This window comes from Oreochromis niloticus, linkage group LG7, assembly GCF_001858045.2.
Source record: "Oreochromis niloticus isolate F11D_XX linkage group LG7, O_niloticus_UMD_NMBU, whole genome shotgun sequence".
Taxonomy (NCBI): domain Eukaryota; kingdom Metazoa; phylum Chordata; class Actinopteri; order Cichliformes; family Cichlidae; genus Oreochromis; species Oreochromis niloticus.
Window position 1 is genome coordinate 538,089 of NC_031972.2, and position 17,169 is coordinate 555,257.

General features: G+C 46.6%; 2 protein-coding genes across 2 annotated transcripts in view; one reads left to right on the forward strand and one right to left on the reverse strand.

Moving 5' to 3' along the window:
• The window catches only part of LOC100691061 (integrin alpha-11), a 33,848-nt gene extending 24,283 nt beyond the window's left edge, over window positions 1–9,565 (forward strand). The window contains exons 17-30 of the mRNA XM_003439506.5: window positions 1,108–1,247; window positions 1,334–1,444; window positions 2,006–2,091; window positions 2,184–2,388; window positions 2,466–2,564; window positions 3,218–3,294; window positions 6,033–6,116; window positions 6,236–6,338; window positions 6,421–6,534; window positions 6,942–7,025; window positions 7,168–7,278; window positions 7,442–7,537; window positions 8,362–8,475; window positions 8,635–9,565. Of these exons, the coding sequence (XP_003439554.1) occupies window positions 1,108–1,247; window positions 1,334–1,444; window positions 2,006–2,091; window positions 2,184–2,388; window positions 2,466–2,564; window positions 3,218–3,294; window positions 6,033–6,116; window positions 6,236–6,338; window positions 6,421–6,534; window positions 6,942–7,025; window positions 7,168–7,278; window positions 7,442–7,537; window positions 8,362–8,475; window positions 8,635–8,715 (1,505 nt within the window). The 3' untranslated portion in view covers window positions 8,716–9,565. The remainder of the gene's footprint in view (window positions 1–1,107; window positions 1,248–1,333; window positions 1,445–2,005; window positions 2,092–2,183; window positions 2,389–2,465; window positions 2,565–3,217; window positions 3,295–6,032; window positions 6,117–6,235; window positions 6,339–6,420; window positions 6,535–6,941; window positions 7,026–7,167; window positions 7,279–7,441; window positions 7,538–8,361; window positions 8,476–8,634) is intronic.
• An 841-nt stretch (window positions 9,566–10,406) lies between these two features.
• On the reverse strand, window positions 10,407–17,158 carry fem1b (fem-1 homolog b). Its single transcript, XM_003439371.5, has 2 exons — window positions 16,480–17,158; window positions 10,407–14,613 (listed from the first exon to the last, which is right to left on the reverse strand). The coding sequence occupies exons 1-2, from the start codon at window positions 16,725–16,727 to the stop codon at window positions 12,978–12,980; spliced, it is 1,884 nt and encodes a 627-aa protein (XP_003439419.1). The 5' UTR covers window positions 16,728–17,158; the 3' UTR covers window positions 10,407–12,977.
• Window positions 17,159–17,169: the final 11 nt, after the last annotated feature.

Here is a 17,169-nt window from a genome sequence, read left to right on the forward strand (position 1 = left end):
AACAAATATGTAAGACTGCTTTCTTCCATTTCTGCAACATCTCTAAAATTAGAAATATCCTGTCTCAGAGTGACGCTGAAAAACTAGTTCATGCATTTATTACTTCCAGGCTGGACTACTGTAATTCTTTATTATCAGGATGTCCTAAAAACTCCCTGAAAAGCCTTCAGTTAATCCCATATGCTGCAGCAAGAGTCCTGACAGGGACTAGAAAGAGAGAGCAGATTTCTCCTGTTTTGGCTTCCCTTCATTGGCTTCCTGTTAAATCCAGAATTGAATTCAAAATCCTGCTCCTCACACACAAGGTCTTAAATAATCAGGCCCCATCTTATCTTAATGACCTTGTCGTACCATATCACCCTATTAGAGCACTTCGCTCTCACACTGCAGGCCTACTTGTTGTTCCTAGAGTATTTAAAAGTAGAATGGGAGGCAGAGCCTTCAGTTTTCAGGCCCCTCTTCTGTGGAACCAGCTTCCAGTTTGGATTCAGGAGACAGACACTATCTCTACTTTCAAGATTAGGCTTCAAACTTTCCTTTTTGCTAAAACATATAGTTAGGGCTGGACCAGGTGATCCCCTCTTGTCCCTCCCAACGTGTTTATATTGCACAATTTCTTTTATTTTTCATGGTCACTATGTGTTCTCTTCTGCCCCTCCCTTATCTTGAGTTCTTCCTCCCCACTGTTGCTAAGTGGTGACCATTGATGAGCATCTGACTGTTGTGGCTTTCTCCCTAATACTGTAGGTTCTTTACTTTGTCATATAAAGTACCTTTGAGGCGACTGTTAATATATAAAAACTGAACTGAATGAATATTACAGTGTACAATTCCCTCTTTACAGTAAGCTGTAAAGCTGGTACTTGATTATGTTGTGAAACAATAGTTGGAGGACTTGTGTCTGATTTATTCCCAGAAATGCTCCTAAAACTTTTTTGGAAGCATAAATGGAGCAGTTTGGACTAACGACTACAAAAGATGACATCACTTCCTTTCATATCCTCTGAAGGACCTGTAAAAGTCCGCTCTCGTCGTATTCACAGTCTCATTGTGCCACATTTAAGCCTCTGATTCACCTCACATTTTCCTTCTCCTCCTCCTCTTCAGCGGTCTGGTGCAGTCTGCTGTTGGATGAGAGGCGTTTTCCTCCCCGGGCAGTGCTGGATGAATTGGACCGACAGCAGCCCCGAAGTTTTTTTCTGAAGACCGGAGGTCAGGAATGCCAACGCCTCGGCTTCTCCGTCCAGGTCAGAAACAGCCCGGACACAATCACGGTCAAATGATTCCCATTATGTGTGAGTCCTTAAACACGAAAATGTAATACGACAAACAGGAGACGACAGATTACGGGCGTCCCATTGTCGTCGTCCTGGAGACGGGATTGCAGAACCCAGACGAGGGGCCAGTGTTGGACCCGGACTGGCAGAGTACTCAAAGAACCGAGGTGAGAGCTTCAAACACGGGTTTGAACTGGCTGACTCGCTTTAGAACAGAGAAATCTTTCTTGCACAGAACACTTTTTATAAAGTGAAAAAAAGTAAGAAATAAGTTCTCCAGGCTCAGAGCAGATCAGAGTCTGCTTCTCTGAGATTTATTTTTCTAATGGGAAGATGATAATCTGAATGCTTTGGATTTACTGGTCAATCTTTAACCCTCCCTTGTGGTCACGATCTGGGTAACGGCCTGAAGTATGAGGTCAGCTCCTCTGAGTTTCCTCTGAAAGGTGAAGAGCTCAGACATCCTGATGGAGCTAGAAGTTGGCTCCTCCCTCATGTCAAGAGAAGCCAGCTCAGGGACTTCTAATCAGGTTCTTCCCTGGGTACCTCCCCTGGAGGTCGGGGTAGACTCAGAATTGCTAGATATCTCTTAGATATATATATGTGTGTGTGTGTGTGTGTGTGTGTGTGTGTGTCTTCTGTCTTGGAAGTATCTCAGAATTCCCCCTTCAGTGTTTATGTCCTCCAACAGATGGACTAATGTGTTAATCATCTTTTTTTCCCTGTAGCTTCACTTCTGGAACGGATGTGAGCAGGAAGACACCTGCGTTCCCGACCTCATCCTCCACAGTCACACGGACCTGATGAGTGCTCAGTGAGTAACCCGGTCTCCACTAAACTAATCCCTCATGTGTGTCCGTGTAAATTATTAAGAGAGTGGTAATTATTTCTTTGCTTCACCTGTAGGCAGTTCTGCAGCTTGAATGGACGGGCTGCCAGCTCCATCTGCAGCCACCAGGGGGCGCCTGAGAAGCAGCCGTTTGTTGTGGAGTCTGGGCGAAGGAGGATGGTGGTGTTTGCCCGACTGGAGAACCAGGGAGAGAACGCATACGGAGCTGCCATCCACATCTCCACCTCCTCCAACCTGATCTTCTCCAGCCTCTTAGTGAAGGTACTCAAACTTTCTGTCTTCATCCTAAAAAGGTCAAAGTGCATGCTGGATTCATGTTATGCTGCCTCTTCCCTCAGGACCAATCAGATATCCAGATTGAGTGCTCCTCTGAGGACAGACTGGCGACCCAGAGGATTTGCAACATCAGCGCGCCATTCATGAAGTTGCTGTCTCAGGTAGGGCGGAGCTATTTTCATTCAATTGATAATTTTTGGGATGAAAAAAGGATCGACCACCTGCAGTTTCCTCACTGGTTATTATTGTTGCCCTGATACAACAACCCTTTGTTTAGGGTGATGGAGCTTCTTTCTTTTACATATGTGGACAGGTTTGAACATCACAGATAAACAGGTTATTAGCTCATCATACCGCTGTTATACAGCCAGACTAATAACAGTGATTAAACTGGGCAGAAATATGCTGCCAATGATAGCTGCTGACTAAAATCCTTCATTACCTTAACGAGTGTCCCTGTAAACATGACCATGATCCCCACCCCTCACTGTGAGGCCCCTCAGGGCTGCTGTGTGAATAAGACTGTGTTGGAGATTATTTCCAGCTTCCTCTTAAAAAGGCTCCGGCTGCTGGTTGGGGGGGAGAACACAGCCGGAAGAAAAACGAGTTCAGCCGCAGACGACGACAGGCTGCAGCGGAAAATAAAATAAATAAAAAACAGAAAAACAAGAAGCTTCACACGATGATGTGATGGAGCAGACATTTAACGTTCTGACTAAAATGTTCTAATTAAGGGCATTAGGCCAGGAGAAGGAGACGATTAAATGTTTCGATCCTGAGAGGTTGAATTTGCACCTGCTCCTTTCCTGTCCAGGTAACTTTCAATGTGGAGTTTGAGTTCAGCCGCTACATCTTCCTGGATCACGTACATGTCATCATGGCAGCTACCAGGTAAGACAACTGAACATGTGTATGTGATGTGACAGAAGTAAGTTAGGATTAACATTTTCTGTCCTCTGACTGACGAGATTTTATACAACAATATTAAAGAGAACAAAAACTCCACCCTGTGATTCACAGGGTAGGATGAGGGTGACCGGGGTAGGATGAGGGTGATCGGGTGGGATGAGGGTGATCGGGGTAGGATGAGGGTGATCGGGTGGGATGAGGGTGATCGGGGTAGGATGAGGGTGATCGGGTGGGATGAGGGTGATCGGGGTAGGATGAGGGTGATCGGGTGGGATGAGGGTGATCGGGGTAGGATGAGGGTGATCGGGGTAGGATGAGGGTGATCGGGGTAGGATGAGGGCGATCGGGTGGGTTGAGGGTGATCCGGGTGGGATGAGGGTGATCGGGGTAGGATGAGGGCGATCGGGTGGGTTGAGGGTGATCCGGGTGGGATGAGGGTGATCGGGGTAGGATGAGGGTGATCGGGTGGGATGAGGGTGATCGGGGTAGGATGAGGGTAATCGGGTGGGATGAGGGTGATCGGGTGGGATGAGGGTGATTGGGGTAGGATGAGGGTGATCGGGTAGGATGAGGGTGATCGGGTGGGATCAGGGTGATCGGGTGGGATGAGGGTGATCGGGGTGGGATGAGGGTGATCGGGGTGGGATGAGGATGATCGGGGTAGGATTGGGGTGATCGGGGTAGGATGAGGGTGATGAGGGTGATCAGGTGGGATGAGGGTGATCAGGGTAGGATGAGGATGATCGGGGTAGGATGAGGGTGATCGGGGTGGGATGAGGATGATCGGGGTAGGATTGGGGTGATCGGGGTGGGATGAGGGTGATCGGGGTGGGATGAGGGTGATCGGGGTAGGATCAGGGTGATCGGGGTAGGATTGGGGTGATCGGGGTAGGATGAGGGTGATCAGGTGGGATGAGGATGATCGGGGTAGGATGAGGGTGATCGGGGTAGGATGAGGGTGATCGGGGTGGGATGAGGGTGATCGGGTGGGATGAGGGTGATCGGGGTAGGATGAGGGTGATCAGGTAGGATGAGGGTGATCGGGGTGGGATGAGGATGATCGGGGTAGGATGAGGGTGATCAGGTAGGATGAGGGTGATCGGGGTAGGATGAGGATGATCGGGGTAGGATTGGGGTGATCGGGGTGGGATGAGGGTGATCGGGGTAGGATTGGGGTGATCGGGGTGGGATGAGGGTGATCGGGGTAGGATTGGGGTGATCGGGGTGGGATGAGCCGTTTGACCTCAGAGAGGTAAACTTAGTGCCACCGCTGTGTTCTGGGACCTCCTTGACGTCCGATGTGCAGACAGAGAAAACCGGGGAGAACATCTTGAAGAATAGATGTGGCATGAGACAGCTGGAGTGGAGGCGGGTTGCAGAGAGGCTTACAGCAGCAGCAGGTGAAAGCAGCCTAAAACATGATTATCAGGGTCCTGAGTAGGAATGTGCGAACCAAATGAGAAGCATGAGGAACACTGGGAATCACTGGAAAGCTGCAGGGAAGCAGTTGCTGATGGGATTAGCTCATTGGGAACAGATGAACAGTGTACATCTGAACCTGATGAGGACGGGCAGACACAGACAATGGGAAATAACTGACAACCTAAATATAGCAGGAGAAATGTTTGAGCAGTATTTTTTAAACTGACTTGTTATTGTAATGAGTCTTTATTTTATTTATTGTTACATATATTATATAATATTTTATTATATTAATACTATTCTGATTAGGTCTTATTTTAACCGTAGCACAGAGATGTAAGTAACTAGCTAGTTCTTCGTGGTCAATGACAAATAATTATTTAATCGTTGATCCAGTTTCATAAAACATCAGCTGGGAATCTGCGCCATGTTTATTAAAGAGGAAAGAATGAGGTTATGTGAGTTTTCTGCCCTGATTGCTGCAGGATTAGACTAAAAGTTATGGATGGATTTGCATGAAAGTGTTCCCAGAGGTAGGGAAGTGATTAACTTTTGGAGTTGATTAACATCTGGATCTGGATCCAAGAATTTCCAGAAGGATCATTTATGGCTGCGAGACAGGAGAACATTAGAAATTTCCACAGGAGACCAGGTGAATTCCTACCTGAACGTGTGTGATGGTGCTTTGGTGATTACTCACAGATGAATCAGGATCCAGGGACTCAGGTATCATTGATCAGCTTCATAAAGCAGAAGAAATAACAAGAAAACAGACGAGATGATTTAAAGACGAGAACAGTAAAACATTAAACAGGCGATAAAAACTCGATTTTAAGAAATCCAGCCCACACAGGTTTGGTTTCGAAATGTTTTGATTAAAGCAGGAAACTGAGAGGAAGTTTGCTCCAAATAAATGAATCGCTTCCTGTGGGAGGTTTGACTGTGATGGCGAAGGCTCGATGATTGGTGCGACCAAAGAAACACTTGGATGCATCTGATTGGTCAGATGGAGACAGATGGATGTCATAATTTATGGACAGGCGGTGGGACGAGCGCGATTCTCTCCAAGTTTAAACCTTTCATTTATTTTGGTGGTAACACTTTACAATACAGCCTGGAGTGTCTAGGTTGAGTATTTGTAGGTAAATATAATGAAACTATAATGTCAAATAAAATACTTTGAGTTATTTGTAATTACAGATTAATTATGCCCTTAGTCGTGGGCTGTATTATAAAGTGTTACCGTTGAACTTTCAAGCTTTCGTCCTTTTAAGCGTGCTTATCTGTGTGTTACTCAGTGAGGGGGACGAGGGTTACCCGGACGACAACACCAATGACATCTTCCTCCCCCTGAAATACCAAACTGAGCTCCTCTTCACCAGGTGGGCCAAGCTTTTGGGCTTTTTGTGATTTGAAAGTTTAAAAAGTTGCATGTGTGCTTTCAGAAGAGTTCACGTGTGTCTGCGAATGGTTTATCCAAGCTTTCTTCCTTCCTGGACAGAGACCCCTACCCTCCTCGTTTTGTAATCAGAGCTGACTCCTCCTCCTCTTCGTCCTGGGACCAATCAGACAGCAGCTCTCACACCTTCAACCTCTCCTATTACGTGAGTGAAACAAACTGTGTGCATGTTTGCAGAACGTCAGCTCTCATAAAGACGTTCTGATGCGGTTCTCTCGTGTGTGCAGATTCAGAACCTGGGCCTGTTCTCGGTGCAGGACGTCCTGTTCAGGGCCGATATCTGGGCTGTGACCATGAGAGGAAACCAGCTGCTGAACATTACAGACTTCAGCATTGAACAGGTGACGCTGGAAATCTTTAAACTGTGATAATCTCTGTCCACCAACCGCTGCAGAGACAGATGGCTCGTTTGAATGAGCCTTCCTCGTACTTTCAGGTTTTACCCTTTATGAAGGATTAAATCGATTTAATATGAAAGGCCCGCCTTTGTTGCTGCAAAGCCCTCAGCTTTCACTGTACAGGCATCACTTATTCACCAAACTGTGAGGAGCGTGAGTGACAGCAGCGCCACCTGCCTGTCACATATTTATCTACTGCAAACGTTGGGTTTTCTCTTTTTCTGTCCTGGCACTGTGTTTCTGACTCACTGTGCTGAGCTGCTTTTTTAATGTTTTGGCCCAGATTGGCGAAGCAGCAATTAAAACTAGAGGTTACCATTATAACCGAGTCCTCCTCTTCCTCCCAACAGGCAGCGGGATCCCACTGCATGCTGCCTCACCTTAGAACGAGCAGTCCTGTCACACCTGAGGATCTGACTCACCTGTCACAGCTGGTAAGGCTGAAGGAGCCTGTTAGATTCAGGATAACAGTGGAGTTAAACAACAGTGTTTCACAGAGTGTGTGTGTGCGTGCGTGTGTGTGTGCGTGCGTGTGTGTGTGCGCGTGTGTGTGTGTGTGCGTGCGTGCGTGCGCAGAACCACAGTAACAGCGTGAACATGGAGGTGCGGTGCCAACTGAACCTCCCGCCCTCCCGAGAGGTGAAGGTGACCCTTGCAGGAAGCCTTCAGCTCGCTGCTCTGCTCGCCGTGAGTTCCTCTCATGTGTCGTTTTCATAAAGCGAGACAAAGCTCAGGAAACAGGAAGTCCATCAAATTCCCGACTAATCAGAAACAGGCTCAGTTTGGTGAAACTCGGATTAGCCGTAGGAGAAACCACAGGTGGCGCTCACTACCTGTTTAACTCTTTCAGGTGAAGTTCAGGTCTCTGGAGCTGCTGACCGCCGCCTCCATCCAGCTGGAAGCGTCTAGTCCCGTTTTCCTCCAGGAGGACCGACCTGTCAGACAGGTGAGATCATCAGCATCGCTCCCATTGGAGGACAGAGGTCACTCTGGGATAAACAGATTTAAACTCCCAACTCTTTGTGACTGAACTGAGTGGACTTCTATCAGCTGACCATGACGTTCACGCCAACGTTTTAAATCACCTGATCATCAGCGCTTCAGACTCACTGACATAATCAGAGCTGTGCTGCCACCTGCTGTCAGGAACTATGATTACACCCTTTTGCTTCACATTAAAAACACATTTGTGCAAAAATATTTAACCATTAATGAACCAAGTGGAGTTCGGAGGACCAAAGGTGCCAAAATGCAACAAATAAAACACAAAAATAAACCTAGTCCTTAATTATATTTGAATCTATATGAAAGATAAAACCTTATTACTGATGTTATTTCCTTTTAATTGGTTCCTTTATCTATTTACTTCCTGTGTAATTTCTCCAATTATGTATGTCTCTTTATTTTTCTATTTTTATTAATTTGGCGATTTTACATTTATTTATTATTTCTGCATATTTTCCCAAATGTATTTTCTTTATTGTATCTTGTTTCATTTTTGCATTTCTTCGTTACACATGAAGCGACGATCGTGTCTCTGAGTGAACTTTTTAGTTTACCTTTAAAAATGCTGGAAAAGTGAAGAAAACCCCAGAAACACCCGACCTCTTCATTTTCGGTCATCAACATTATTTAATTTTGACTCCATATTTCGATATTAAATTATACACAGTGCTTAATGACTTTATTAATACCGCCTGACATAAAAACAAAGAAATCTGTCAAACACTGGTTTCACACATACTCAGGTGTTTTGTGCTGTAACTGCAGATCATCCTGGACCTGAGGAAGGAGGAGGATCACTCCATCCCCATCTGGATCATAGTGGGAAGCTCACTGGGAGGTTTGCTGCTGCTGGCCTTACTGGTCCTCGCTCTGTGGAAGGTAAAAACACAGGAAACACCCACGGAGCCTCGAACATCATCAGATTACTTCTTTGTTTATATGTTTAATGAATCATCCTGAGCTCTGCTCTGCAGTGGACGTCTGGATGAAACGGCTCTTCTGTCCATCACAAACCATAAATCTTTGTTTTCTCTTCAGCTCGGCTTCTTCAACAGACGGAGAAGAAAGGAGGAAGAGGAGCAGCCTATGGCCAATGGGAAGACAGCACAGGAGCGATAACCTGGCTGACATCACTGCTGCATCATTCCTCGCCGGCCTGCAAAGTCTTAAATTGATGTTCACAATTAAATTTAACCTGAAAGACACTGAGAAAATCTGATGACCTCACACGGGTCACCCGAACGCATCACGTGCCTCCACCTGTCACTCAGGGACTGCGACCCTCACCTTAAACCCGCCTCCTCGTCCACGCGATTGAAGCTACTCTCATTGATCCTCTCCACAGACTGTATATAAAAGATGGAGCCTGCATTAGAATCATTGAAGGTTTAGGATTCTTCAGCGTCGCCGACGTCTGCCTTTCACGTGAGAACTTCACAGGTGTGACGGAGGCCTCGTGACGAAGGAGAGCGATGGAGTAAATATTTAAACGGAGGCTGACGGGGCAGAAAAAACTACCTAACATTCGTCTGATTTTATCCTCTTAAATTGTAAATACATCCTATTAATTCTTATATATTGTAGCTGATGCACTTCTTTTAAAAAAGTCAAACTTGAACTTGTGTAAATATTCACATGTATGATGAATGAGGACCGAGGCGTTACCGTCTCATACGAAGCTGTTTCCACTCTGCCTGTTGAGTCTCAGAATAAAGATGAAAAAGGCTCGTCGTGTCCTTGTTTGCTCACGTTTACCTTCTTTGTCTGAAATTTGGACTCTGAAATAACCTGAAATTTTAAGATAATCCAAAGATTTGACATCATTCAAAATTTCCTTCAAACTTTCTGGATAAATCTCAAAAGCTTGAGTTTATTTTAAAAGTTTGAATTAGACATCCTGAAATTTCAAGTTCCTTCTCAGTCTAATGTTTGTTATACCCATCCATCCGTGTTCTTGTCACTTTGAGAAAACTTGAAATTCTAAATTCAACATCTCAAATTTGGACTTATTTAGATGAAAATTGAAATTTTGAGACGCCCAACTCAAACTTTAAAAAGTAACGGCCTTTACACGGACGTGTAACATGACAAGACAAATTTATGGCAATTATTTATTTTTTTCAAACCAAGCACAATTTTTCAGATCCAAACAGATCTGACCAATCAGATCACTGCATTTTCTTACTTGTAGCTCAAACGCACGCTGCTACTGAATATAAAACTAGTAAAACAGTAGTGAGTGACGTCCGACACACTGCAGGCTGCTGCTCCAGGTCGGTCTGCATCCTCAGGTGTGGTCCCGCCTCTCAGTGCTAGAGTAAGTCCTGAAACATGGACCAAAGCTTCGACTCCGGGATCAGTTTTTAATACAATTTTTTCACAAAACACACCCACCCATCTGGAGATTCTGATCCTTAAAATTTGGGATTTCGAGTCACTTCAGCGCGTCGATGTGCAATCAAGTTCTGACTTAAACATTTGGAAATCTCATAAAGAAGCAGCTTGAAAGTTTGAAATGCCCGACGTTTGAATTATTGCAAAATCTTTTCCAACTTAGAATAACGTTTTTCAGAAATTTGGACTTACCCGTGCTTTGCATTTTCCCGCCCAGTGGCAGAAATAAGGCGGCCATCGCCAGGTTCCTCCTCAGACAGGCTGAAGAGCTCAGAGTTGAGCTGCTCTTCCTCCTCACGTTGAGGTGGTTGTTGGGAACCCCTCAGTCCTGGATACTTTACTCATCTGAATTTTGGCAGTTTTTTTCCTCGAACCATTTCAAAGATGGCAGGAAATCAACGACAGGACACAGCAGCTGAGCTCAGACAGAAAACTTTAATTTAACAGCATTCACCCTGCAGGAAGTACCCATCAGCTGACATCTCTTAAAGTTTTCCGGCACACTGAGAATCTTTGGCTTCATTTCAGCCACAGAAACCTGCTTTTAATGGAAAAAAAAAAAAAAAAGTCCCACCAGGACACAAACACTCCTGCAGTGATACATTTAAAAAACAAACCTTATGAATTAAACAGAACGAGTTCTGTGGATGGCACAGACTAATGCCCTGTCAGCACATGGGTAATAAAAGCTGGAGTTTTATTAGGAGAGCAAACGCTCTCCAACACCTGATTACAGGACGCCAAACGGTGGACCAAGCAGAGCCTCGAGAAAGTTTCCGCCATGATCGGCTTGTTAAATCTGATGTTTAACATCATTTCGAGGTCCGAGCGCTCCCAAACAGACGGAGTAAAACAACTCGAATGCTTGGCCGTCCTCCCAGGTGTTACAATAAAGTTTGATGTTAAACACAGGAGGCGCTCGGACCAGGAAACATCAGCAGGAAACAGGAGGATTCGATCCTTAAACATGAAGATTTTCATCTCCACCAACACTTTTTTATACCGCACACCATTCCCACCTCAGGTCTACATTTGAACATCCAAATTATTGCAATAAACATGAGAGCAGGTGAGATTTGGCACCTGTGTGGAAAATAAGAGTGGGCCTCTGCTGGAACATCCACAGCTTTGCTCTCAAACGTCTCATCTGGCTGCAAATCATCACTTTGGACCAAACAGGCTGGGCCTTAGCGAGCATTTAAACCTCAACGACCTGAGCACACATGTTAACGAACGTGACGTTTAGGTTAAAGGTGTTTATAAAGTGACAGGCAGCTTCAGTACGGGAGGGACGTGAGAAGAGTCGGAGCTGCTCCCAGATAAATAAAACGCAGCGGCGTCCATATTCAACATCCAGCAGGAATGCAAAAAACGCCTGCAGAGCATCGATCAAAACCTTCATCCTCTAACGTTCCTCCTGGAGGATTCTGCTCCAGATCTGGAAAATTAACCCGCTGACTCCCGTCTCATACCGCTAAACGATAGCACCAAGTAAGATAATCATTTATTTTTCAAATATTCATTTTAACGAAGCTTATATTAAAACTTAACCCCAGAACTGGCCCATCAGACTGGATGGGAGTCGGGACTATCCGGACATTTTACTTAAAAGGCACTGCTGATCCCGGTGAGGTGATGCCCGCGCTACGACGCAGAAATCTGAAACCTGTACTCAAAACTGATTTCTTTTCCTTGTTTGGTTTCAGATTAAGTTTCAAAATCTTTGATTCTTGCAGCGGAGCGTTCACCAACACGAGAGGCTTTCAACAAACGCCAAAACATTACAGTAAATGCCACGGGCCATAGATCCCCAACGCCTCGGTCAATTTTCAAGTCTGCAAGTGTGCAAGGGTGACGCAGATATGGTCATTAATGCGCCCAGGTGTTGCCGCACCAGCTCCCCACGTGTCAGTCGGAAGTTTTCAAGTTGCAGCTTTCAGACGATTCACTGAGTTCGAGATGTGCTCATTATCTAAACCGTAAGAGACTGACTGACAAGCCTTTTGTTGGCTCGTTTTTCACATCCTGGTGTCAAAAGTTAGAATAAAATAAAACTTTGCCTCAACTGTTAGATAATAATGTCATGTTATGGCATCAAAACGTAACTCCTGCTGATTTCCACAACACAGGAGGAAAGACATGAGTTTGAACACTTTTTAAACTGAATCCAGGCTTCGAGACCCCAGTTTGACCCTCAGTGGAGGCTTTTTGGCACTTATTTATGGATTAACTAGAAAAAAAAACTTTAACTTTATTGGGATATAAAATCTGCATTCAGACAAACCTGATAAAACCACGTGTAAAGGTCGGCTGTTTTCTTTCTATCCCTCGATTTCAACACTAAACTTCGACATTTTTTTAATGCTGTTTCTTTCTTAGAATTCCTCAGAGAGAAAGCCAAAGCAGCTCATTTGGAGTTATTTTATCAGAAATCTCATTAAAAAACAAAACCTGACACAGCTGATGAGAAAAATGCTGAACGCTGCCCAAATAAATACCCACAACTATAAATAAAAGGGCGTGGAAGGATTCAGAGCAGGAGTGTTCGCACACAGTTTCTTTAGAGCCAGAAGAAAAAGTTTAACTCAAATGTGATGAAGCAGAAATCAGATGTTTGAATTCAGCCTTTATCCGCCCATAGTCAGGAACAACCCCGATAAAAACTTCTCTCCAATTAAAAAATAATCCTCTGCGTGGCGGCTGATTGGTGGTTGAGCTCGGTCGTCTGGCGACGTCTCTTCAGGCACTCGTTCCTTCGGCCCGATCATTTCTGCTTACATGATCGCGGCAACATGGCGGCGTTTCGGCAGCTTCCTGGCAGAGAAGTAAGGCAAAACAGGAAGCTGCCCAGCGCCGCCAAAAAGAAAAAAAAAAGAGATTTTTTTTTAATATAAAAATGCTAAAAAAAAAAAAAAATGATCTGAACTGTCAACCTCAGCACCGTGTGAACTGTTAGAAAAACATTTTTAAAAAGTGTCCGTCCGGCGTCAGTGGAACTCCACGAACTCTTCAAGCGTTTTGGGGATCTGGTTGCGGTACGTAATCTGGTGCTGCCGGACGGCGCGCGCCGCCAGGCACTTGAGGCTCATCTTCATCTGCGTCTTCAGCAGGATCTCGGACACGCCTGTCGTGCTCTTGTCCAGCGGCGTCTTGTTCTGCTTGTTGGTCATGTCCGTGTGCGCGCCGGCCTCCACTAGGTTGATGATGATGGCGTGCAGCGTGAGAAAGTCGCTGATGGGCCGGTTGTACTGGACGATGACGTGGAGCGGCGTGTTGCCCTCGTTGTCGATGGCATTGACCTGCGCACCGCAGTCGATCAGCAGCTTGGTGACCTGCGCGTTGGGGAAGCTGCACACGTCATTGGTGTGGAAGTCGTCCACCGGCGTGGTGGAGCTGATGGCGAGGTGGAGCAGCGAGGAGCCCTCACGTGACCGCGGATCGAGCTGGATCAGGTCGTAGATGTGCTTGTTGATAGCGGCGCGCTCCGCGTCACTGCAGGTGGTTTTAGTAGAGATGCACGCCAGGTACAGGAAGGTGAAGACGTTGGACTCGTAATTCTCCATGGCCTGCGGCAGCTCGGACTCGGCAGCGGCCTCCACGCGAGCCATGCTGCGCTGAATCTCCAGCACGCTGCAACCCAGCACTTGCTCGACTGCGGCGGCCGACACGTGCTCCTTCAGGTGGACCATCTGCGAGAACACCTGGGCGAAGCGCAGCAGGTCTTTGTGCGTGTTGCGGTTTCCTTTCTGCCGCAGCTGGAGGGCATGCAGCCACAGCTTGAGGCACTGTTCAAACTCCATGTTGTCGGCATAGACGGCGCCGCGGTAGATTATCGGATGCGAAACGTCGATATTGTCCGAGCCCAGGATCCGCTCCCGGATCATCAGTCCCTCCATGTGCAGGGCGTCGCGGTCCACCCTGATGGCCTCCAGGTCCTGCAGCGTTTGACACTCGCGGCGCCCTCCGTAAGCCTCGACGGCCGGGAACAGCTCCTTGGCGATGATGTTGTCTGGGTCGCGGTAGCGCTCCATCATGGCCGCATGGAGGTAATGGTACGTCCTCTGTATGTCGTAGTTCTCCCTGTCGTTGGCGAACGAGGCACCCAGCAACTCCAGCGCCTCGATGCGGCTGTGAGGGTCACAGTCGGCGTGCGCCAGCAGCAGCTCCACCACGTCAGCCTTGCAGCTCTCCGCCGCCACTTTCAGCGGCGTCATGCCGTGCCCGTTCACCACCATGGACGCCTGGCATTGCATCAGCTCTTTGACGATGTCCAGATGTCCCGCCTCGGCCGCAAAGTGCAGCGCGGTGGCCCCGCAGTGGGCCTTGGCGTTGGGGTCCGCCCCCTTCTCCAACAGGAACCTCACCACCTCTGTGTGGCCTTTGTAGGCGGCGATCATCAGACAGGTGTTGTTGAACTTGTTGGTGATGCTGATGTCGGCGTTGTGCTCCACCAGGTACCGAACGATGTCCAGGCGCCCGTCGAAGCAGGCGGCTCGGAGGGGGGTGGAGTTTGTGATGGTGGTGTGGTTGACGTTGGCGTGGTGACTCACCAGAAGACGCACCACCTCGAAGTGTCCTGCGCCGGCTGCGCACCACAGCGCCGTGGCACCGTCGATGACGTAGCTGCAGGCCAGAGACAACAAACGTTAACGTGTCATCATCCTCCCGTTAAACAGTCACAACAACGATAATAACGACTAGGACTACAAGAACAATAAAAACAGATTCAACTGTTGGCTGAATTGTAATTTTCACGATTTCTGTCCTTCGCCCACCTGTGTGTTCAGTGTTTTCTAAATGAAAGCCTTCTATGTAAGAATAATCTAGAGGAGGGGTCTCGAACTCCAGGCCTTGAGGGCCGGTGTCCTGCAGGTTTTAGATCTCACCCTGTGTCAACACACCTGAATCACATGATTAGTTCATTACCAGGCCTCTGGAGAACTTCAAGACATGTTGAGGAGGTCATTTAGCCATTAAAATCAGCTGTGCTGGATCAACGACACATCTAAAACCTGCAGGACACCGGCCCTCGAGGCCTGGAGTTGGACACCTGTGATCTAGAGGAGGTGTCAGTGTCAGTTATTAACACAGAAAAAAGAACAATCTCAGTAAAATTCAAGCTCTCCGTTTTGTCTGGTGTTATGAATCTGAGAGATAAAACGCCGCGGCCTTTGTGCCGTTCCACTCAGGCTCCGAACCATCATGTTTGGATAGCGGCAGAAGACTCGCTGGACGTCGACACTCAGGCTGCTCATCTGTTTCCTGACAAACTGCTCATTAAATAATTTAAAAAGGAATAATTTAAAAAGCAAACACCTTCTGCTGAGGTAAAGAGCCGCTGAATGAAGCTTTTGGTTTCAATGCTTTTAAAATGAAACAGAAACCTGATCTTTCCCCGTGATCCGGATTCTCTTATCACTTCAAAGGTGCTCTGATTATCTAATCGTAACGAGCCTTCAGCCTCGTCACATAAAGCACTGAAGAACATTTAACAGCACGTTTACAGGCAGAACTCGCTGCAATAAAACAGATCGGTTATGTAACGTTAAAGATGCAGTACGTCATTTTTTTTTTTTTAGTTGCGCCAGGAAACCAGATCATGGTATTCATATACATCCTCTTGATGTGTGGAATTAATCCATTAAAATATACAACGGTTCACAGTGTGTGGAAGTGGAATATAGTGGCCGAGATGGAAATCGTCATTTCACCTAATCACATTTTACGTATGTGATCAGAGACACAGAGTATACTTATACCCAAACATCACAAACCGCTCTTTCAGACCATACTATGACTTTTACACAAGTACACCTTCATCATCCTTCTCTCCTCCTCCTCCAACACTATCGAGTCCAACAGTGATTGATCCATTTTGACAGTTTCAGTAATGCCGACTAACAGCAGCTAACAGCTGTAGAGTCATAATTGTCCTTTTTAAACATCCTCTAAAACTGTTTCCAACAAAAATGTCTTATTAATTCTCCATTATCGTCTCAGACTTCTTAAAAAAGGACCTTTAAAAAAAATTAATTCTGATTTCTGATACATTTTCCTTTTTAAAAAATGATTAATTTTCTATTTTTCCCATAAATTTGCCATTTTTAAATGCTACTTTTATTTTCTCCTTAATTTTCCATTTTATTTTTAACCTCTGACCCTTTTTTCAGAAATGTACTAGTTTTTTTTTCTGTTAACTTCTAAGTTTTTTTTGTTTAATGTCATTATTAATTACCCAAGATTAGTTTGATTGACACTTATCTTATTAAAGGCCCTACATAAAAGATGCTGTAGACATAAGGTGGTGCAGCAGGTTAGCAGGTGAGGAGCAGTCAAACTACATCAGATGAATTTCTGTAAACTCAGTTTTTCTTCTAACAAACACTTGGAGTTTTGCGTCACCTCTGTCCTGCCTGATTTCATGAAACCGGTGATATCTGAGTAATAAACCTGGCTGTGGAGCGCAGGTAGCCTCGGATGAGCTCGTACCCGTCAAACCGAACCGTGCCGGTCTGCTCGGTGTCCACCTTGTAGTGGTCCAGGAGGAGCCGGACCACCTTGTCGTGGCCGTTCCGCGCCGCGATGATCAGCGGGGTGGACCTCTGGCCGCTCAGGTGGGTCACGTAGCTCAGCAGGAACTGCGTCTCCGCCTCGGAGTGGTTCAGTAGCAGCGCGGCCAGGGTCAGGACTCGGCCCTCGCTGGCCGCCTTGTACACATACCCGGCCAGAGACTCCATGAGAGCCCGAGAGGAAGCCAGGAGCTCCGCGTTCTTCCAAACTGACAGCGTCCACTCCCCCGGGGCGACCCGCCTCCCATTAAAGAGTCCACATCGGCCCCGGGGGTAACATGAAACGGCTCTCTCCTGCCTACAACCCCGCAGGAAACGTTCCGAGGTCCCGGCTGGTTTGACTATAAGCACCGGACTCCGGGTGTGCGTCCCCGGATAGCAGCAGGGCGAGTGGACCGATTAGCTCCGAGGGCTAACTGCTAACGTCAGCGAGCGGCTTCCAAGGCGTGTCTGAGGTCAAAGGTCAGATAAATTACACCTCCTGTTGTTGCTGAAAATAAAAACGATATCCCGGAGCGTCAAACACTCAAAGACAAACAGCTGATTTCAGCGTTCACGGAAGTTTCCGCTTCAAAACACCTCCGACAGGAACCTTCTCCAGCAACTTCTG